Source organism: Ixodes scapularis, unplaced genomic scaffold, assembly GCF_016920785.2.
Source record: "Ixodes scapularis isolate PalLabHiFi unplaced genomic scaffold, ASM1692078v2 PGA_scaffold3__209_contigs__length_174095766, whole genome shotgun sequence".
Taxonomy (NCBI): Eukaryota; Metazoa; Arthropoda; class Arachnida; order Ixodida; family Ixodidae; genus Ixodes; species Ixodes scapularis.
Genome location: NW_024609868.1, coordinates 92,087,804 through 92,103,629, shown reverse-complemented (window position 1 = coordinate 92,103,629; position 15,826 = coordinate 92,087,804). Strand labels below are relative to the sequence as shown.

General features: G+C 44.9%; 1 protein-coding gene across 1 annotated transcript in view; it reads left to right on the top strand.

Annotated features, from left to right (window-relative positions):
* Positions 1-15,826, top strand: part of LOC8029921 — a 222,410-nt gene that overhangs the window by 87,065 nt on the left and 119,519 nt on the right. The window contains exons 2-3 of the mRNA XM_042292550.1: positions 7,293-7,355; positions 14,173-14,339. Of these exons, the coding sequence (XP_042148484.1) occupies positions 7,293-7,355; positions 14,173-14,339 (230 nt within the window). The remainder of the gene's footprint in view (positions 1-7,292; positions 7,356-14,172; positions 14,340-15,826) is intronic.

Sequence of the window (15,826 nt, the reverse complement as noted above, 5' to 3'; positions counted from 1 at the left end):
TGCGATTTAAATCGCAGTAAAACTGACGCGACGTACTTCCGGCTTGAAACCTTGCCGGACGCCATGTTGTCTTTTCCGTCGTGATCGACTGCGCCCGCCACAATAGTCGGGGACATAAAAGAGTACCCTCTCGAACTCGATTTTTATTCCATACCAGTTTTTATTCGAACTCAACACGAGCCGGCGATCGAGAAGTCTACACGTCGGTAGCCAAAATGGCCCGCCCCGGCAGTACATCCCTCCGGAATGACTCGGAAAAATATAGAGGGATCGGAGTAAGCATACGTTTATCCGGCCCAAATGCGCCCCACATTAGTATACTCACCGCTTTCTGTCGTTGACAGTGCTGCTCGCCATGCTAGTGCGTTTCAACAACACACTCACACACACAAAAAGAACGCCAGGAGCAAAAGTTGGGGCTCCAGTCCACGCTGTAAAAATGGTTGGCCAGCGAAGCTGTGGTATCGCCTGCAACGATTGCCATCATCTGGTGGCAAACGCCACCAGGTGGTGCTTCAGTCTTTGACGTCACAGAGAACTTCCGGTTTATAAAAAGAATGAACAAAGGCCACCTTAACACCGTTGCTTGAAATGTAGATCAACGTTTAACAACCAATTTTCTAGGTGAACTCCACAAGAAGGAAGGAGTGCGAGACCTGTACAAATGTCTCGAGTATTCTTGTAAACTAACGTGCCTCCTCCAAGATATAATATTGTGCAGCCGAGGGCCTTCGTTAAACCTCCAGCTTGTGTTGTCCATGTGGCATTTATACTTTCTAGCACTGGTGACATAGGCAAACTCAACAGGCTTGCAAAGACGCTGCGACCGGAAGTCGCTCGGTATGCAAGCGGCAGTTCGTGTTTGTAAACAGCAAAAGGGTGTACCAAAACTTTTTTTGTATCAAACTCTTCATACGCTGCCGTTGCCGCAGCAGCTTATACAACCGCAATCTTTACCGAGGAACGCATGCCGGGAACGCTGCATGCTTATCATCGTTCGCGCGCGCCTTATCATCGATCACATAATTTTGACACTTCTTTTGTATGTTTTTTTATTAAAATAAGTGTTAAAACCATATGATACGTGATAAGGCGCGTGCGAACGATAATGAAGCTCGCGCGATGGTTTTTTGTCGACTACTGCCCTGTCGATGGACGCGAAAAAACTCGACTAACGAGTCATATACAGCTTCGCTGTAAAGCATTCTCTGCATGCAAACTGATGCCCGAGTCCCACGAGAGCGACAAACAGACACAAACGACAGCGACAAGTCTCAAACCAGAGTCTTGCGCGATTTGACAGGCTTTGTAGGACAAAAGAGTGACGTAAGCACGATCACTCGTGCTTACTTCACTCGAACAGACCGACTATACGCCTGCCAAAGGTACCATTGCGAGCATGCTGCATGTGTTGGATGCTTGTGCGTGTCGATCATTTTTGTTTGTCGCTCTAGTGGGAATCGGGCATAATGGGGAAGGTGGCAGACACTGTTCATCAACATGGTGGAACGCGGCTTATAGGAAGCGAAGTGGCGTCTCTTGATTCCGCCTTCCTTTAGAACTAAGCTCCGGCGTAACATGTAGAAAAGCGGTTGTCACTGAAGTTTAGATTTTGCAATTACTGAGGTTGAAGAGTAATTAAATTATAACTACATTTATTTTCCTTAAAGTGAATTAGTTACAATCACAGATTACGCTAAAAGTAAATAAATTGTAGTAACTCGATCACTACCATGAAACGACTACTTAAGTAAGCTGCTGTTGCCGTAACAAAATGTCACTTATGTTTTTTTTTTGTTTTTTTTGTGTGAAAGTTTTTTTTGATTAGTTGCTTCAGATTTTGTGAAGCCGCATTTCACGAAGGCGTGACCTGTGACGTCACATGGCTTCATGTCACGTGACCTATACACAAAATCAGTTTCACCGCTAAATTTAGCGGAAATTCGGCGTCACGTCACTTGATCACGTGACCTATACGCAAACGAAGTTTCCCGCAAAATTGAGCGGGAAAAATGACGTCACATGACTTCGTGCCACGTGACCTATACTACCGAATAACGCAGTATGACTTTTCACTCTCGGTATTATGGAACTGGAAATCTGTCTCTGGAAATCCGAAATCCAGGTTGCAGACAAAGCAATAATCTTCGAAAACCTCAAGTCCAGATAGAATCCAGACAGATTTCCTGTTCCAGAATCCAGATAGTGAAAATTTACACTAGGTTTTGTGGTAGGGTATACACAAACCGATTTCCACGCTAGATTTTGCGGCGAAATTGTCGTCACGTGACGTCAACACAAATTAAGTTTTCCCGCTAAATTTAGTGGAGAAAATCACGTTCCGTGACTTCACGTCACGTGACCTATCCATACATTCAGTTTCCCCGCTACAATATAGCGGAAACATGGACGTCGCGTGAACATGACCTTTATGCAAGTTTAGTTTTCCCGCCAGATTTAGCGGAAAAATAATGTCACGTGACCTCTACATAAATTCTGTTTACCCGCTTCGCTACCCGTCATTGGCCATACTCTGTGAACAAAGGCCGACCCGACGGGGAAAGTCAATGGGTCAATAGAAAGTTTTCGTAGATCGTTTTCGCCGTCCGGCAACGCTCTCGGCAACCCGCTACGGTACTCAGAACTCTACAGTCGAAGCCATTGGCGCGCACGCGCAGTAGTGGCTTCTTCGTTGTAGAGAGCTTGGCAGACTGGAAAACCTGGTCTACAAAAACTCCCTAATGAGTCAATGGTGTGGAGAGGAGTGGAGAAACCTGGAGGCACAGCTCGAGAAGAAATGTCACAAGGTATCTAGCGTTTGTGGTGTAAGAACGTTTCAGTATCCAATACAATTGCCTAGAAATTTGCAATACATTTTTTTTCCTGTAGCAGAAACAGGTCATTTTTCAAACTACATAATTCAACTTCCTAAAGAAAAAACGTGTCCAAGTACCTTTTTTTTTTTTCATTTTCTTCGGCGGAGACAAAAGCGACATGAATTAGTGCGCAAAAAATGCAGGTTATTGCCGACGCGGCGCTCCTCGAACTAACCAATTAAGAAGAATAAATACACCTTTCCATTTCGCCCTTTTTTCAAAGCCTGGTGGCCTTCAGATTAAGACAGCCAAGGAGATAAAATAAAGATTTTAAGTAGAAACAAAAATTAATGGCCCGCTTAACTACCAGCAACTAAAAAGCGTGCCGGTCTCTCGATGGCTATTGTTCCTTTCAGAGTTTCATTTTTGTGCTGTCGGTACGCGAGAGAAAAAATAAAAGCCTAACAAAAACCAACGTAACAAATGTTTGCACTGTCACAATTTTTTTTTCTTTTTTAAAGCGGCATTGCAAGGATTTTTACGTAGAAATAAGAAAGAAGTATTTCTCATATTATTTATCTTGGTAGAAGCGAAAAAAAAACGCGTTACTCTTTCTAAGAACACTCCAATTCCGCCGCGTAATCGCAAAAAAGAAAAACTCACTTTTTCTCCTGTAATGCATTTGCGTGCGGTGGTCATGGGTACCACAGTGAAATGTTTTCGCAACGCCATCAATCGGATGTCGACAAAAAAAAAAAACATTTCTTACTCACCGTTACCCTCTCCCTCGTTCCCGTGACAAACGGTACTGTCACGATTGCTCGCCGTGACCCTCGAAGCTGCTAAGCGGGTGCGGTGCTCTATTGTAGCGCAATCGGATCTTTACAAGTCGACAATCGCGAAGGGAGGACTGTGGGTCCAAAAGACAGAACCGAACGTGGTATTCCCAGTGACGTCACTGTGCACCTCACTGAAAAGATGGTGGAAGTTGAGGGGTACCCTGAGCTTCGATTAATTTTTTTTTTTTTTTTCAAACTAGCGCACCCAATATGAAAATAGTTTTCTGTTCGTCGTTCTAGAGGTGACATTGACTAAATCCAGTAATTAATTACCCACAGTTTCAATATTGTTGCACCGTTCATTTAAGAATATAGCCCCGCGGTAAAACGCGTAACAGACATCAACTAATTGCATATATAACAACATTTTACCTCGTACGATTAATGTGTAAAGTAAACCGCCCGGGGGTTGTTACAAACGTATAAAATTTGCCATTGCTTGGTTTGAACACAAAGCTTTCTTTTTTCTTTGAGGTAATCGATTGTCTGGCGACATTTAGCTGTGTTTTGTATTAGTTGCTGTTCCCATTTTTGTGTTCTCACCGCTGTTTGGCTGCCAAAATAAGTAATCATTTAAAACTTGGAACTCGCGACAACGCTCTTAATATCTCTTACGTTTAAATCTGAGAGTCGGATAGGCTTTATGATTCGAGGGACCTAGTATACAAGAAATGTAAGAGTACGGTTTCTTCCTACGTTGCGAGAGCGGTAAATATTAAGACGCGGATGTCGTATTCCGCAGTCATGCCGCTTCGGCCATTTAGCTAAACATCGCAGAAACGATTATCCCTTCATTTATGCTTATTGGCGGTGAATGTGTCCTATCAACTAAATTTCCGAAATCACTCGAACCCTCCGGAATTCTATTCTCCCGCCACTCTTCCTCCTCCTCCCCCTTTCTTTCTCCCTCTTTCTTTCTCTCCTTTTATTTTTCTTTCTAGACTACTCACACCCTACGCTAATCTACCGATCCGACCAGCCGCCAACCCCTTCCTTTCCGTTCGTGAAACTCTCAAGTTAAATTCAACTTGACCGGACGGAGGGACGGTGGCCCTCCACTTTCCAGACGGATCGTTTTGGCGCGTCGGCCCCTTTAAGTCGGCTCCGTCGCACAGAGAGCCTTGATGAGGGGAAGCGCGCGCTTAAGGGGCAGGAACGCGCCCGACTGCATTTGACGCAGGCTGGCCCCGTGAAAAGGAGGCTTTGCAGCTCTCCCTCTCTCCCTCTCTTTCTCTCTCTCTACCAGTCGGTCCCAATTTGGGGGCTCAAGCGGCGCCGCCGTCTGCGCGTCGGAAGGCAGAATGAATGTTCTCCCTTTGGCGCCGCGTAGTCTAGGCAAGATGTAGAGGGGGAGAGCGGTCGCGTACTCGGGAGAAAAGTTTGATTCCCGGGGTTATATCCACGATTCTAATGAGTGAGAAGTTGGAACGGGCTTGCTCCTTCTCTACTCAGTTCGCCCCTAAGCTGACCTTGTGGCGGAAGCTACGTGCTCGGTCGCTTGACCGGTTGTATGTAAATCTTTCGTCGCGTGATCCCCTTTTCCGCCCGTACCCCGCGCGCAGAGGGCGGGTTCGGGTGACGAAAAGGAGGCAGCTGATTGGCCCGACGAACGAGTAGCATCCACCGCACTGTCGACTTGGGGGTCGAGTCTTCGCGGAGCGGGAAAGCATACACGCGAGCTGACGTGCCTCGCGCATACATTTAGGCTCCTTTGGTGTGTGTGGGCTTACGACGAATTTTAGTTGTTAACGTTTTAACGTCATTTAGTTCGGAATAGTTTGAGAGCCGCGGCGTTTGCTTGTTGGTTTTACTGCCAAAATTGTCGCAGGTTTACAGCCGTAATGAATTGTGCTGCGGTATAATGCGGGCTTGTGCATAGGCTGGTGTAACTAAGACGATAGTTTTTGCCTTTAAAATGTTGCTAACTATTAAAACACGTGTGTAAGTTGTAGAAAAAGCTGTTATATTCTTTGCCGGTTTAAAAAACGCGTTGTGTGACTCGTTAAACTATGCAATGCTTTTTCACGGATTTTGTCCGTCCATCCGTTTGGACATTTCCCGCTAAAGTCAGCGGAGAAATTGAATTGCTGTTTAGGTTGCGTGACGTCAATTAACATCACGTGACCTGACGTCACCTTTCACCCTTTTGCACCCGCCAAAGTTCGCGGGGAAATTGATATCGCATGACCTATACACTCATTGGTTTTGTCCATTAAATTTAACGGGAAATTTGATGTCATGCGACCTGACGTCGAGACCTTTACACCAATTAAATCTCCCCGCTAAATTTAGCGGAAAAATGTACATCACGTTACCCGCTATTGCGTGACCTATACACCAATTCAGTTTCACCACTAAATTTGACGTGGCATTCGATTTCGCTTGGCCTAGACACATTTAGTTTTCTAGCTAAATTTAGCGAAACAATTTACGTCACGTAACTTTGCGTCACGTGACCTAGAAACAATTCTGTTTCTCCACTAAATCTAGCAGAACAATTGACGTCACGTGACCTTACAGAACTTTAGTTTCCTCTGTAAATGTAAATTGATGTTAAGTAACCCGTGAACCCAGTTTCCCCGCATAGCGTGCAGTGGAAAATGGATAAAACCAGCGTTTTATTCTTCACTCCCTGAAACGACGGTTTATTGTCTTCTAAATAATTTTAAACGATCGCAACTTAAGCGACGCATTTCGTGCATTCAGTGACTCTAGAGATAAAGGTCGCTGCTAATCTTTATGTTCATGCCTCGTAATTCGTCCGTCGGCGTTCTCCTTCGCTCATGCTGCAATTTCATTGGCTAAAGAGCCAGAATAAAATGCCCGAGATTCGCACCGCCTCGTACTTCTCACGTTGTCAGCCACTATGCGGCGAGCAAGTCGTCCGCTTCTTGCGCGAGAGTGGCGGTGACGTCAAAAAGACGCCGAGTTTTGATTGGCTCTGATCGAAGGATAGTGGGTAGACCTCAAAGTACGCTACCTCGAGGTCTACCCACTATCTTTTATTTAAAACGAATCAGAGCTCGCCGTCTTTCTGACGTCACCACAACCCGTGCAAAAGGAAGCAGACGAACTTGGTCTCCGCAGAGCGATAAGAAGGCCTAAAACTAACATTCCCGAAGTTTAGTGCATGGTGGATTTGTTTTGTGTTTCTATAAATAAAAGCTCTGTCTTAAACTACGTTTGTTTTTTTTTTTCGTGAATACTTTGATGTTTTTGATTTTCACCAAGAAGCGGGTTTATTTAACATTACTCTAAAATTCTCCTCAATTTTCTTCTAAAACGACGAAAAAACTATGGTCATTCACAGCTTAATAAACGCCGGGCGTCACTCATTATGTTCGAGGAGCTGCTCGCCTCGTGTGATTGGTTCTTCGGCGCCGTTATCTGCGAATGTCGCAATTTCATTGACACTGGACCGATAATCAAATTTTGGGGACTCGACACACCGCGTCCTTCCTAGGTTGCTAGCGACTTTAGTTTTTAAGTAGGATTTGTGGACGTAACGAGCTTAGCGTATTAAATTATCACGCACATTTATTTACTGCGGTGTTAGATTTTTTTGGCACGGTAAACTTGAAATTGGTTTATCCTTTGTCGTAAATAAACTGCTCGCGTCCTTCTCTTTTATTTTCAGGATCCAACCTAGTTGGCAAGTTCACAACATCCGTAAAGAAGTTCGTCCAGGATGTCGAGTTCGGTAAGTGCTCAACACATATCTCTTCGCCTAACGTTTAGAAAATTTCGCTAAATTAAACGTTTTCGAGCTTCCGAACCTAATTTCGTTTGAATACCGTCTATAACACAATAAGCGCTCTTTCCTGCTGGGGAGGTTTGATTTGATTCCAGTGCGAAACGTACCGCGCGTAGCTCTCGCTACGCGCGGTATTTTATATAACTACTGTTATATAAAGAAAAAACATTGAAATACTTTTAGATATTTTTTTTTCTGGGCAGAGAACTTTGCAAAGCATCCTCGACAGTGTAGTGACCGACTTTGAATTCTGTAAAAAATGTGTTGATTGAACAAAAAATGCACCGAACCGCTGGCGCCAATAACGCGTGAGAGAAGGAAAAAGAATGAAAACACAGGCGCACCTGTGGCCCCAGACGTAGTCTCCTCTCTTTCTTTATTTTTTTTATTTTTTTACTTTTTTCATCGTGCTCACGCGCACTTTCGTAGAGCGAAATATTCGGTTTCGCAATCGATGTCCAAGCTAGATTTTACGCGCTTCTTTTGCTTTGCAAATAAATACGAGTTTGAACGTTCTGGAAGATTTAGGCCGTTTTGGTAAAGTCCTGGTTAAACGAACAAAAAAAAAAGTGTTTCTCTGTTTGCTGCACTTCTTGAAATACTTTTCCCGGTGCCGGTGCTTCAATTTTTTTTTCTTTCTAGTTTGTTTAGATTAGTACGCAATACTCTGGATTTTTTTGTGTAAGGAAACCATTTCCATTGTGGCCGTCACAAAGGTTCCCCAGAGCGCAGAATATATTTGTTTTTTAAGCCATAAAGAAAAGACAAACCTTTTCCCTCTTACTAATTGTGCCTGAGTATTTTTGTTTTTTTAAGTGTGTGTGTCTGTGTTTTTTATATTAGGAAAGTTTTGCCCTCTAAGGTAAGGAAGGTTTCGCAAGCTGAAAACGGGCCCTTACTTTTAGAAGCGGAGATCACTCACCTTTTAAAAAAACTCAAAATCTAAAAACCAAAATTTAGCAGACGTGAAATGACGTGAAATGAAATGACATATTGAAGAGTTGGCTGAATACGTTAAGCAAAAACCCACCGGCGAACTAAAAAATGAAACAGCCGGAACTCTTGACAAAAAAAAAAAGTCATTTCGTTTTAATAAAAGAAAGATGTTGTAACTTCACTTTCTTTCAAAAATCTCGGGAAGCTATGTTTTTTTTTTGTTTTTTTTTAAAGCATATAACCTCACATTTATGACTCTGATAGCATTCGACCCCAGCGAATTTTTTTTTTTCGACCAGACTTTACACTTTCCTGTCTTGAAAGTCAGCTGCTGACACATTTTTATGCGAACAAGAGCGCAAAAAAAAAAAAAGTTTTGATAGCTTCCTTTACTCACCGCTTGGTGCTGTCAGAGTCATGCACCATCGCACAAAACCCGAAACCACAACCTTTAGCTATTTTCGAGTGCACTAAAAATGTGCAACTGATAGCAGGCAGAGGTTTGGACGTAGAAGTATCTCTAAAAAACCTTTGGTTTCTGCGGCTGCGTTGGCATTTAAAACAGCTCTCCAATGTATTCGTTTCGATTGTGTTGATTTGATGTCTTAATATGTGGCTGATATTCTTTGTTTATGTGATCGCATAAACTTCCGTCAGACTATACAAAATGTACTTCTTGTTGGAATTTTGAATTTTACGTGCGGCTTAAACTTATAATTGCGATGAAGTGTCATGTAGGGGAGGATCCACCTGGCTTACAAAATATTTTCTGAGGTAGAGTTTGATATACGTTAAAACAAAAAGGGGCCGGGGGGGATTCCTGTGTTCGATCCCCGCGTCCCACCAGTCTGGATGAGCGTCGAACCGGCGTGCAATCGTGCAACCGCTAGTGCGTCATTCACGTAAAAACCTCAGGTTAGCAGTCGTAATGCTCGCGACAGCAGCCTTGACAGCATTGTGTGTTAAGTATGAAACAAAGCATAAGCGTTTCACGTATGCGTAACGCCGTCATAACTGTAGTTCACAAGAGGCATAGCCTCCTATTTACTGACAGAGCCTGGAAGATCGCCACGAGAAGTGGCCGCCGAAATAGAAAAGGTGGAGCGTTAGACAACGGATGAGAGGAGAGCCACGTGACTGGCACTCCGCTGCGGCGAGACGCCGAAACATACTTCTCCCGAACGAACAAGTGTGTTTCGGGTCCTCGCCGCTGCAAACGCTGTGCGCTGGCGTCGAGGTTCCCCGAGAAATGGCTCTTTGAAGCTCTGTGTTACCAGACCCTCGCGCTCCAAATCTGCGACCGAGCAGTCTGTTGCTCTGTCGTCTAACTGCGAGGCTTTGTGAATATAGAGGAGGCCATGGTGGCCATGGCAGTAGTTCACAAGAGGACGCCCGTCCACGAGTTAGCTCGTGCAGTCTCGTGCTTTGCTTGCGCAGACCCCAAGTGTCGCGAGTGAAAAAAGGCCTTAGTTCTCTTGATACATGGAGACAGCAGTGGTAGGGTGTACTAGCGGTGGCGTAGACGAATTAGCTGGTGAGTTTGGCCGATTGATTGGTACGGCGAACGCGTAGCTATCACCGCATTGTCAGCTTAGAGATAGGCGGAGAGTACGCACTAAGAGATCTTACACCCTTAAAAGTGTAAAAAGGTGCTCTATCGACTTACCTCATGACTATATCCTTTCAGCACCCTTGTTGAGAATATTACACTCTTTTTGACCGTAAACTGTTGCATGGAGTAAATGGGTTTGCTATTACTATTCCAGCTGTACGTAACCAACCAAGGATCGCATTTTACAGCTGCAACTGCTATTATATCCCGAGGTTGTAACAGAAAAACCCTGGAGACGAGGTCGCACTGCTTATACATCATACAAAATACAGTCTGCATACAGATTCGAGCGCGAGTCACCGCGAGATCCGTGCTTCGAATGCCGCATGGCAATGAGTTTAAGAAAAAAAGCTTGGCACGGGGCATTCGAACCACAGATACTGCGGTGACTCGCGTTTGCAGACTGCCATTCGTATGATGTCTGGGCAGTGTGACCCCGCTTTAGGATCCTGTAATGCCTGTAGTCCCACCAGAGCGACAAACAGAAACAACCGACACCTACAAGCATCATGCACGTGCTGCATGCACGCGAAGGTATCTTTGAGCTCGGCCGGACTGGATACGCGCTCGCTCTCTCACATCCTCTTTAGTGAGGCATGACAGCACGTATGGTTCCAATGCGGAACTGCCACATGGCTGGCTGGAACCTCCAAACGGTAGCTGCGCCGCTGCGAGGTCGTAAGATACGTCGCTGCTATACATGTACATACTCGAAGAGGGCTTTCTGTAGAGCTATGCAGTCGAAAGGTACGAAAGCGCCTGCTTGAGAGCCTTATGTTTCATCTCAGTCGGTCTGTTCATAATCCTCTTGGGAATGAACACATCTGCCTTTCGCTTTTTACTTTTCGATGCAGGGGCCGATTGCTTCAGAAGGGGTTGTTGTCGGGCTTTCTTGAGTGCAGGAATTAGGTCCTTCGAAAAGTCGCCGAACACCGTAAGTCCGCCTCCACGGACCACCTTCTTTGTGCGGTATCCCGGTACACTATCCTCCGGTTTAAAGTGTGCGCTGAATGCAACCGTAAATGAAGATTTATCCTTCACAACAAACTTCTCCCCTGGTGCCCTCTTCTTCTACGCGAAGTTTAACGATCCATCGCTCGGCAGTTGGTACAAAGGCACGCCAGAAGTCTTCCCCGATGTTGACTTGCGATTCGGGAAACAACAGTCAACCATTAAGCCACATGATATAGAATACGCAGAGCAGCATTATGGAACCGCGAGAATAGTTGAATTGCAGCGCCCCCCCCCCACCCCCCCCCCCCCCCAATAGAACGACGTGCATGATTTCTCCTGCTACAAAAAAATGTCCTATGAAAAAAAAAAAAAAAAATTCGAATTTATTCGGGTGGCGCTCTGGCAGGCGTTCAATCACTCACACTTACTTCGCGAGCACCGAGAAGACTGCAAGCCGGCCAAAGGAACCTTCGTGTGCGTACAGCGCGTGCTTGACGCTTGGCGTCGGTTGCTTCTCTGTGTTGCTGTAGTGGCGCTTGGACTACCTCGGGCATAATGGTAACACCTTCAGGTTGCTGGCGTGCCGTAGCGGCAATAGCACCCTCATGGTGTGGGACCAAGCTGATCTACACCCTTTAAAAATACTTAAATTAAAACAAAATGCTTCTGAATAGGCCTAGGTACGACACTTATCTTGATTTTATTACTTCTTCGCCACGTTAAAAATATATTTTTGTGTAATACTTACGCCTTTAGGCTCAATTAAACTGCAGGTTATGGCCCACTTTGATCCCCGCCCAAAGATCAGTGGTCCCGCCCATGACTACTGGATTGGTTTGGCTGCTCGGCCGAACATATTCTCAAGCTTAGTGTTTTCATCTCGTTATGTCCGGTGCGATATACGTAGAGTTGAGCGTCTGACACCACCTGCTAGCCCCACGAGCAGACACGCGGTAGCCTCCGGCATCCTCTGCTATCTTAGCACCGTTTATCATCGCCTGCAACGCCCTTGAGACGCGGCCAGAAAAGCGGCGCGTTTGCGTCCGTTTTCTCTTAATTGAATCTGTCTGCTATTCTGCCCGTGCCTAATGGCGCATCGACACTCGTGGATTTGCGGACGGTTCCGCGCAGGCTAAAGTGGAATTTAGAGCCGGGTGGTGAAATCGACTTGTCGCTGGCGGAAAATCTGGATATGGACCCCGGACTGATCCAGATTTTTCACGAGTCGATTTTGGCGCCCGGCTACAAAATCTACTTTCTGCCTGCGCGGATTCGTATGGGAATCCGCAAGTGTAAACACGCCACAAAGCCGACTGCGAAGCTCGAAAGACGCGACCAAAGCCACGCTGAAAAAGTTACTACATCTTATTCTAGGGTAAGCGTTTTATGCTTTGGCGCTCGAAAACCTAACCACGTCCAGATTTGCTCTATCTGTGCTATCACGTGACACGACCCGACGGACTAACTCGGATTTATTTGTGTAAGATTTGGAACATAGCCCAAAGAAGCGGCGTCCTTGCGCTTCATTATGCACAAGTCCCGGTCCATTACAAGGGTCTGTCAGTGCCTCTCGATGGGCAGTAAAAAGGCACTGAAAAAATAAAGAAAAAAAACGCAGTCCTTTTCACCTTCATTTTTTTTTTTCTTGCATAGCTTCCGCGAGCAAGATGGTGAGCGTCATGACGAACAATTGAAACGCAACCTAGAAATACTCGCTCTAACAAGCCAGGATCACAGCTCAAATTTTGAGATCTACGGGCCTTCCGAAGCGAAAGGACGGAAACGTACCTAATCAGACCTAATGCGAAGCGAACGCCCGATACCTTCCGACGAAATGGCTCGCACAGTCTTACCTTTGCAGGTTGCCTCTCAGTACTGAAACCTTGGTCGCAATCACGACGGTTGCACGGTTCTCAGAGTAGCGGCACCGCTTTTACGGGAACCGACACATTTATTCGGAATCAAAACGCGCTAACAAACAAGTCGAGCCAGATAAAGAAAAAAATCGTTGACGTGGGACGCTAGGCTTACGCTAGTCTCGCCACAAAAACAAGCACCCGCGCAGTTCTTCCGAAGGCGTGTCCTTGCAACAGTTGGTTGCTGCGAGCTTCGTCGGTTGAGGAAATCTTCCTCTAAACACCTCCGTGAACGCGAAACGACCCGCACTCATAAAAACAGGTGAGCTCAACGATCGAAGCAGTGGGTCAAACGCTCGCCGAAAATACCGGCAGCAACATGTTTGTTATCGTTTCAAACCAAAGCGGGAAAGACGATCTCGCGATATTTAAAAAAAAACAGTAATGACTGTATCTATATTGTTTGTTTCTCTAACACACACACACACAAAAAAAAAGGTGTCGAATAAAAAACTACTGCAACATGGAGAAACACTTTTGCAACGAACATTCCACGCGTCAATCACCCCTCCAAGCTATGAGAGCCAAGAAATGAAGCTAGGTTCCTTGGCTGGGCCTAGAGGAGGATGTACCTCCACCTAAATTAACTCTAGTGGTTTAAAGTTTCCGCAATTTTTTGTTGTTGTTGTTGACTTTTTTTTTGCGGAAAAAACAAATAACAAATATGCATCCCCCCCTAAAAAAAACAAAAAAAACTTCAAAGCATTTTTTTTAATTTCAGCGTTTTAAAGAGACACTTGCACCCCCAAGCTGTTTTTTTTTTGTTTTTTTTTTGCCAGGTGATTTATTATGGTGTCAGAAGAATACCCAATCAATATTTTGCTACAGTGTCACGTATATTTTTAATGGAGTAAAAAAACGCAACCGCTCAAAACCGAAAGTGAAACTTGACAGGGATAAAGAAGAATTTTAGATAAGGAGAAAGATACCGAAAGTCATGTGGCTGTGCAACCTTTTTTTTATTTTTCAATCACCGTATTTGCAGTTAACAGCCACAAAAAATAGGTATCATACTTTATGCACATTTATAGTAATGAGTGTGTGCCTTCAATGGCACACGGCTTTGATTATCTTTGGTGGTTTAGTCTAAACCATAAAAAACAGCAAGTGACCACGGAGAAGAGAGTGAGCGCGACTCAAACCGGCCAGTTCTCGGTCAGACGTTTTCGGGCGGAAAGAAAACAAAAATCCAGTCCCAAATTTTGTTCTGTGTAGTTGGGCTCTCATATGTCATGTGCAAATAAACCTGGGCGAGCATAAATACCCTGTCAGTGTCCCTTTAAGGGTGTAGTCTTTGTGTAGCATGTAGCCTTTCCCTCGACGCCTCCGTCTCCATGCTGCCCAGATCACACCCGCGAGGGAGCCGTGCAGACGAGCGAGAGGCTGTTCATGGCCCAGGCCAAGGTGAGCGAGTCCTACCAGACGGTCAAGTGTGCCCTCATCAGGCTCCACGAGAGGTACGAGGCCTCCAAGCCCGAAAGGAACATCGTCCGACGCTACGCCCTCTTCAAGGCGAGTACACTGCGATCCGTGCCGGCCCATGAGTGCTGCGCCAACAAAGGCACCAGAGCGTAGCCACGTCAAGCGATCCACTCACACAAACACACAAAACCCTTTCTAAAGCACAGCAGAAAGTTGGGTTAGGCTAATTATGCGTAGTCCTGATATCTTAAGAGTGACGAAAACATAAGGGATCATAAACGTGGTGTACACAAACAACTGAATATTAACCATTGACATTCGGCGTTTTATACCTCTCTTTTGAACTCTTCTGTTTTATTTATTTTTTCGTCGGTAATATACTTTTCTTTAAACAACGTGCAAGCCCACAAACACAATTTCAAATGTTGCGTACACGCGCCAGCATTTGAGGCTTCGTTTATGTGCTTACACTTGGTCAAAAAACGACTACTGGAGACGACTTGATTTTCAGGAGGACCCATTTTTCGCGAGTTTTTCGAATCGCATACAATTTCTGAAAAATAGGTCCCGCGAACGATTCCGGTAAAACGTAAACACATCAGAATTTATATTGATATCCCACCGGGTCGCAAAAATTAGAACCCGCGAATTATTCCAAAACTTCACCTTTGACCTTAATCGCGAAGTATTGAGCCCGCGAAAAATACTTTTTTTACAGTATATATAGCGTTTATAACCTTTTTTTTATTGGACAAAGTGAATTCCTTTGAGAACGGAGGTTCTAGGATACCTGAGAGCTTCCGTACTCAGCTTCACCCTTCAGTAAGCGCGCTGGCTTCGCGACATGAGCTTTTCGCCCATACAACGTGTTCGCGAGTATGTTGTCGATCTCTTTCTTTATTCATTTCGCTACAACCGCGCCGGTATGGCATTATCGCAGTGGGCGAACAACAAGAAAAATGAACTTGCCAGCCTTTTCAGCATAAACCGTAACTTCATCAACCGCGCTCCAGTCCTTTACTGTTTTAACAAAAACAAAACAAAAATCTACGCAGAGCTCTGTTCTGGTCTTGAACTCGCACATTTTGGGCATATGATCCTTGAGGTGAGACAAATATTAAGGTTTTCAAAATGGTAAGATAGGCCGTTCAGTGTGTGCATTACACTTTATAAAAATACTTGATAAAAATTTTAAATGGATGTTCTGGCGCCGAAACTTCAAAGGACACCAGCCTAGTAACGTTTTCATATAGTGACGCTTGAAAATCGGTCGCATTGGCCCAGGATAAGTCGAGCGGTACGATTCTGGATTTTTGCCAAAATATAAATGCTTTATAAAGGTTCCACGCAGTGCAAGCATAATCTATAATAGGTCGCACGTAGGCGAGGTACGCGAGTTATTTTATTTACTGTGGAGCATTTTTCAGGTTACGTCGAACAAAGCCAAATACTTCAGCCGTCTTCATAATGACAAGGTCAGCGTGTGCATTCCACGTGCAGTAAGTTAAAACAATACCAAGATATTTTATTGAAGCTTCATTTGATACTATATAATTCTTCTGTTCACCTGAGAATCA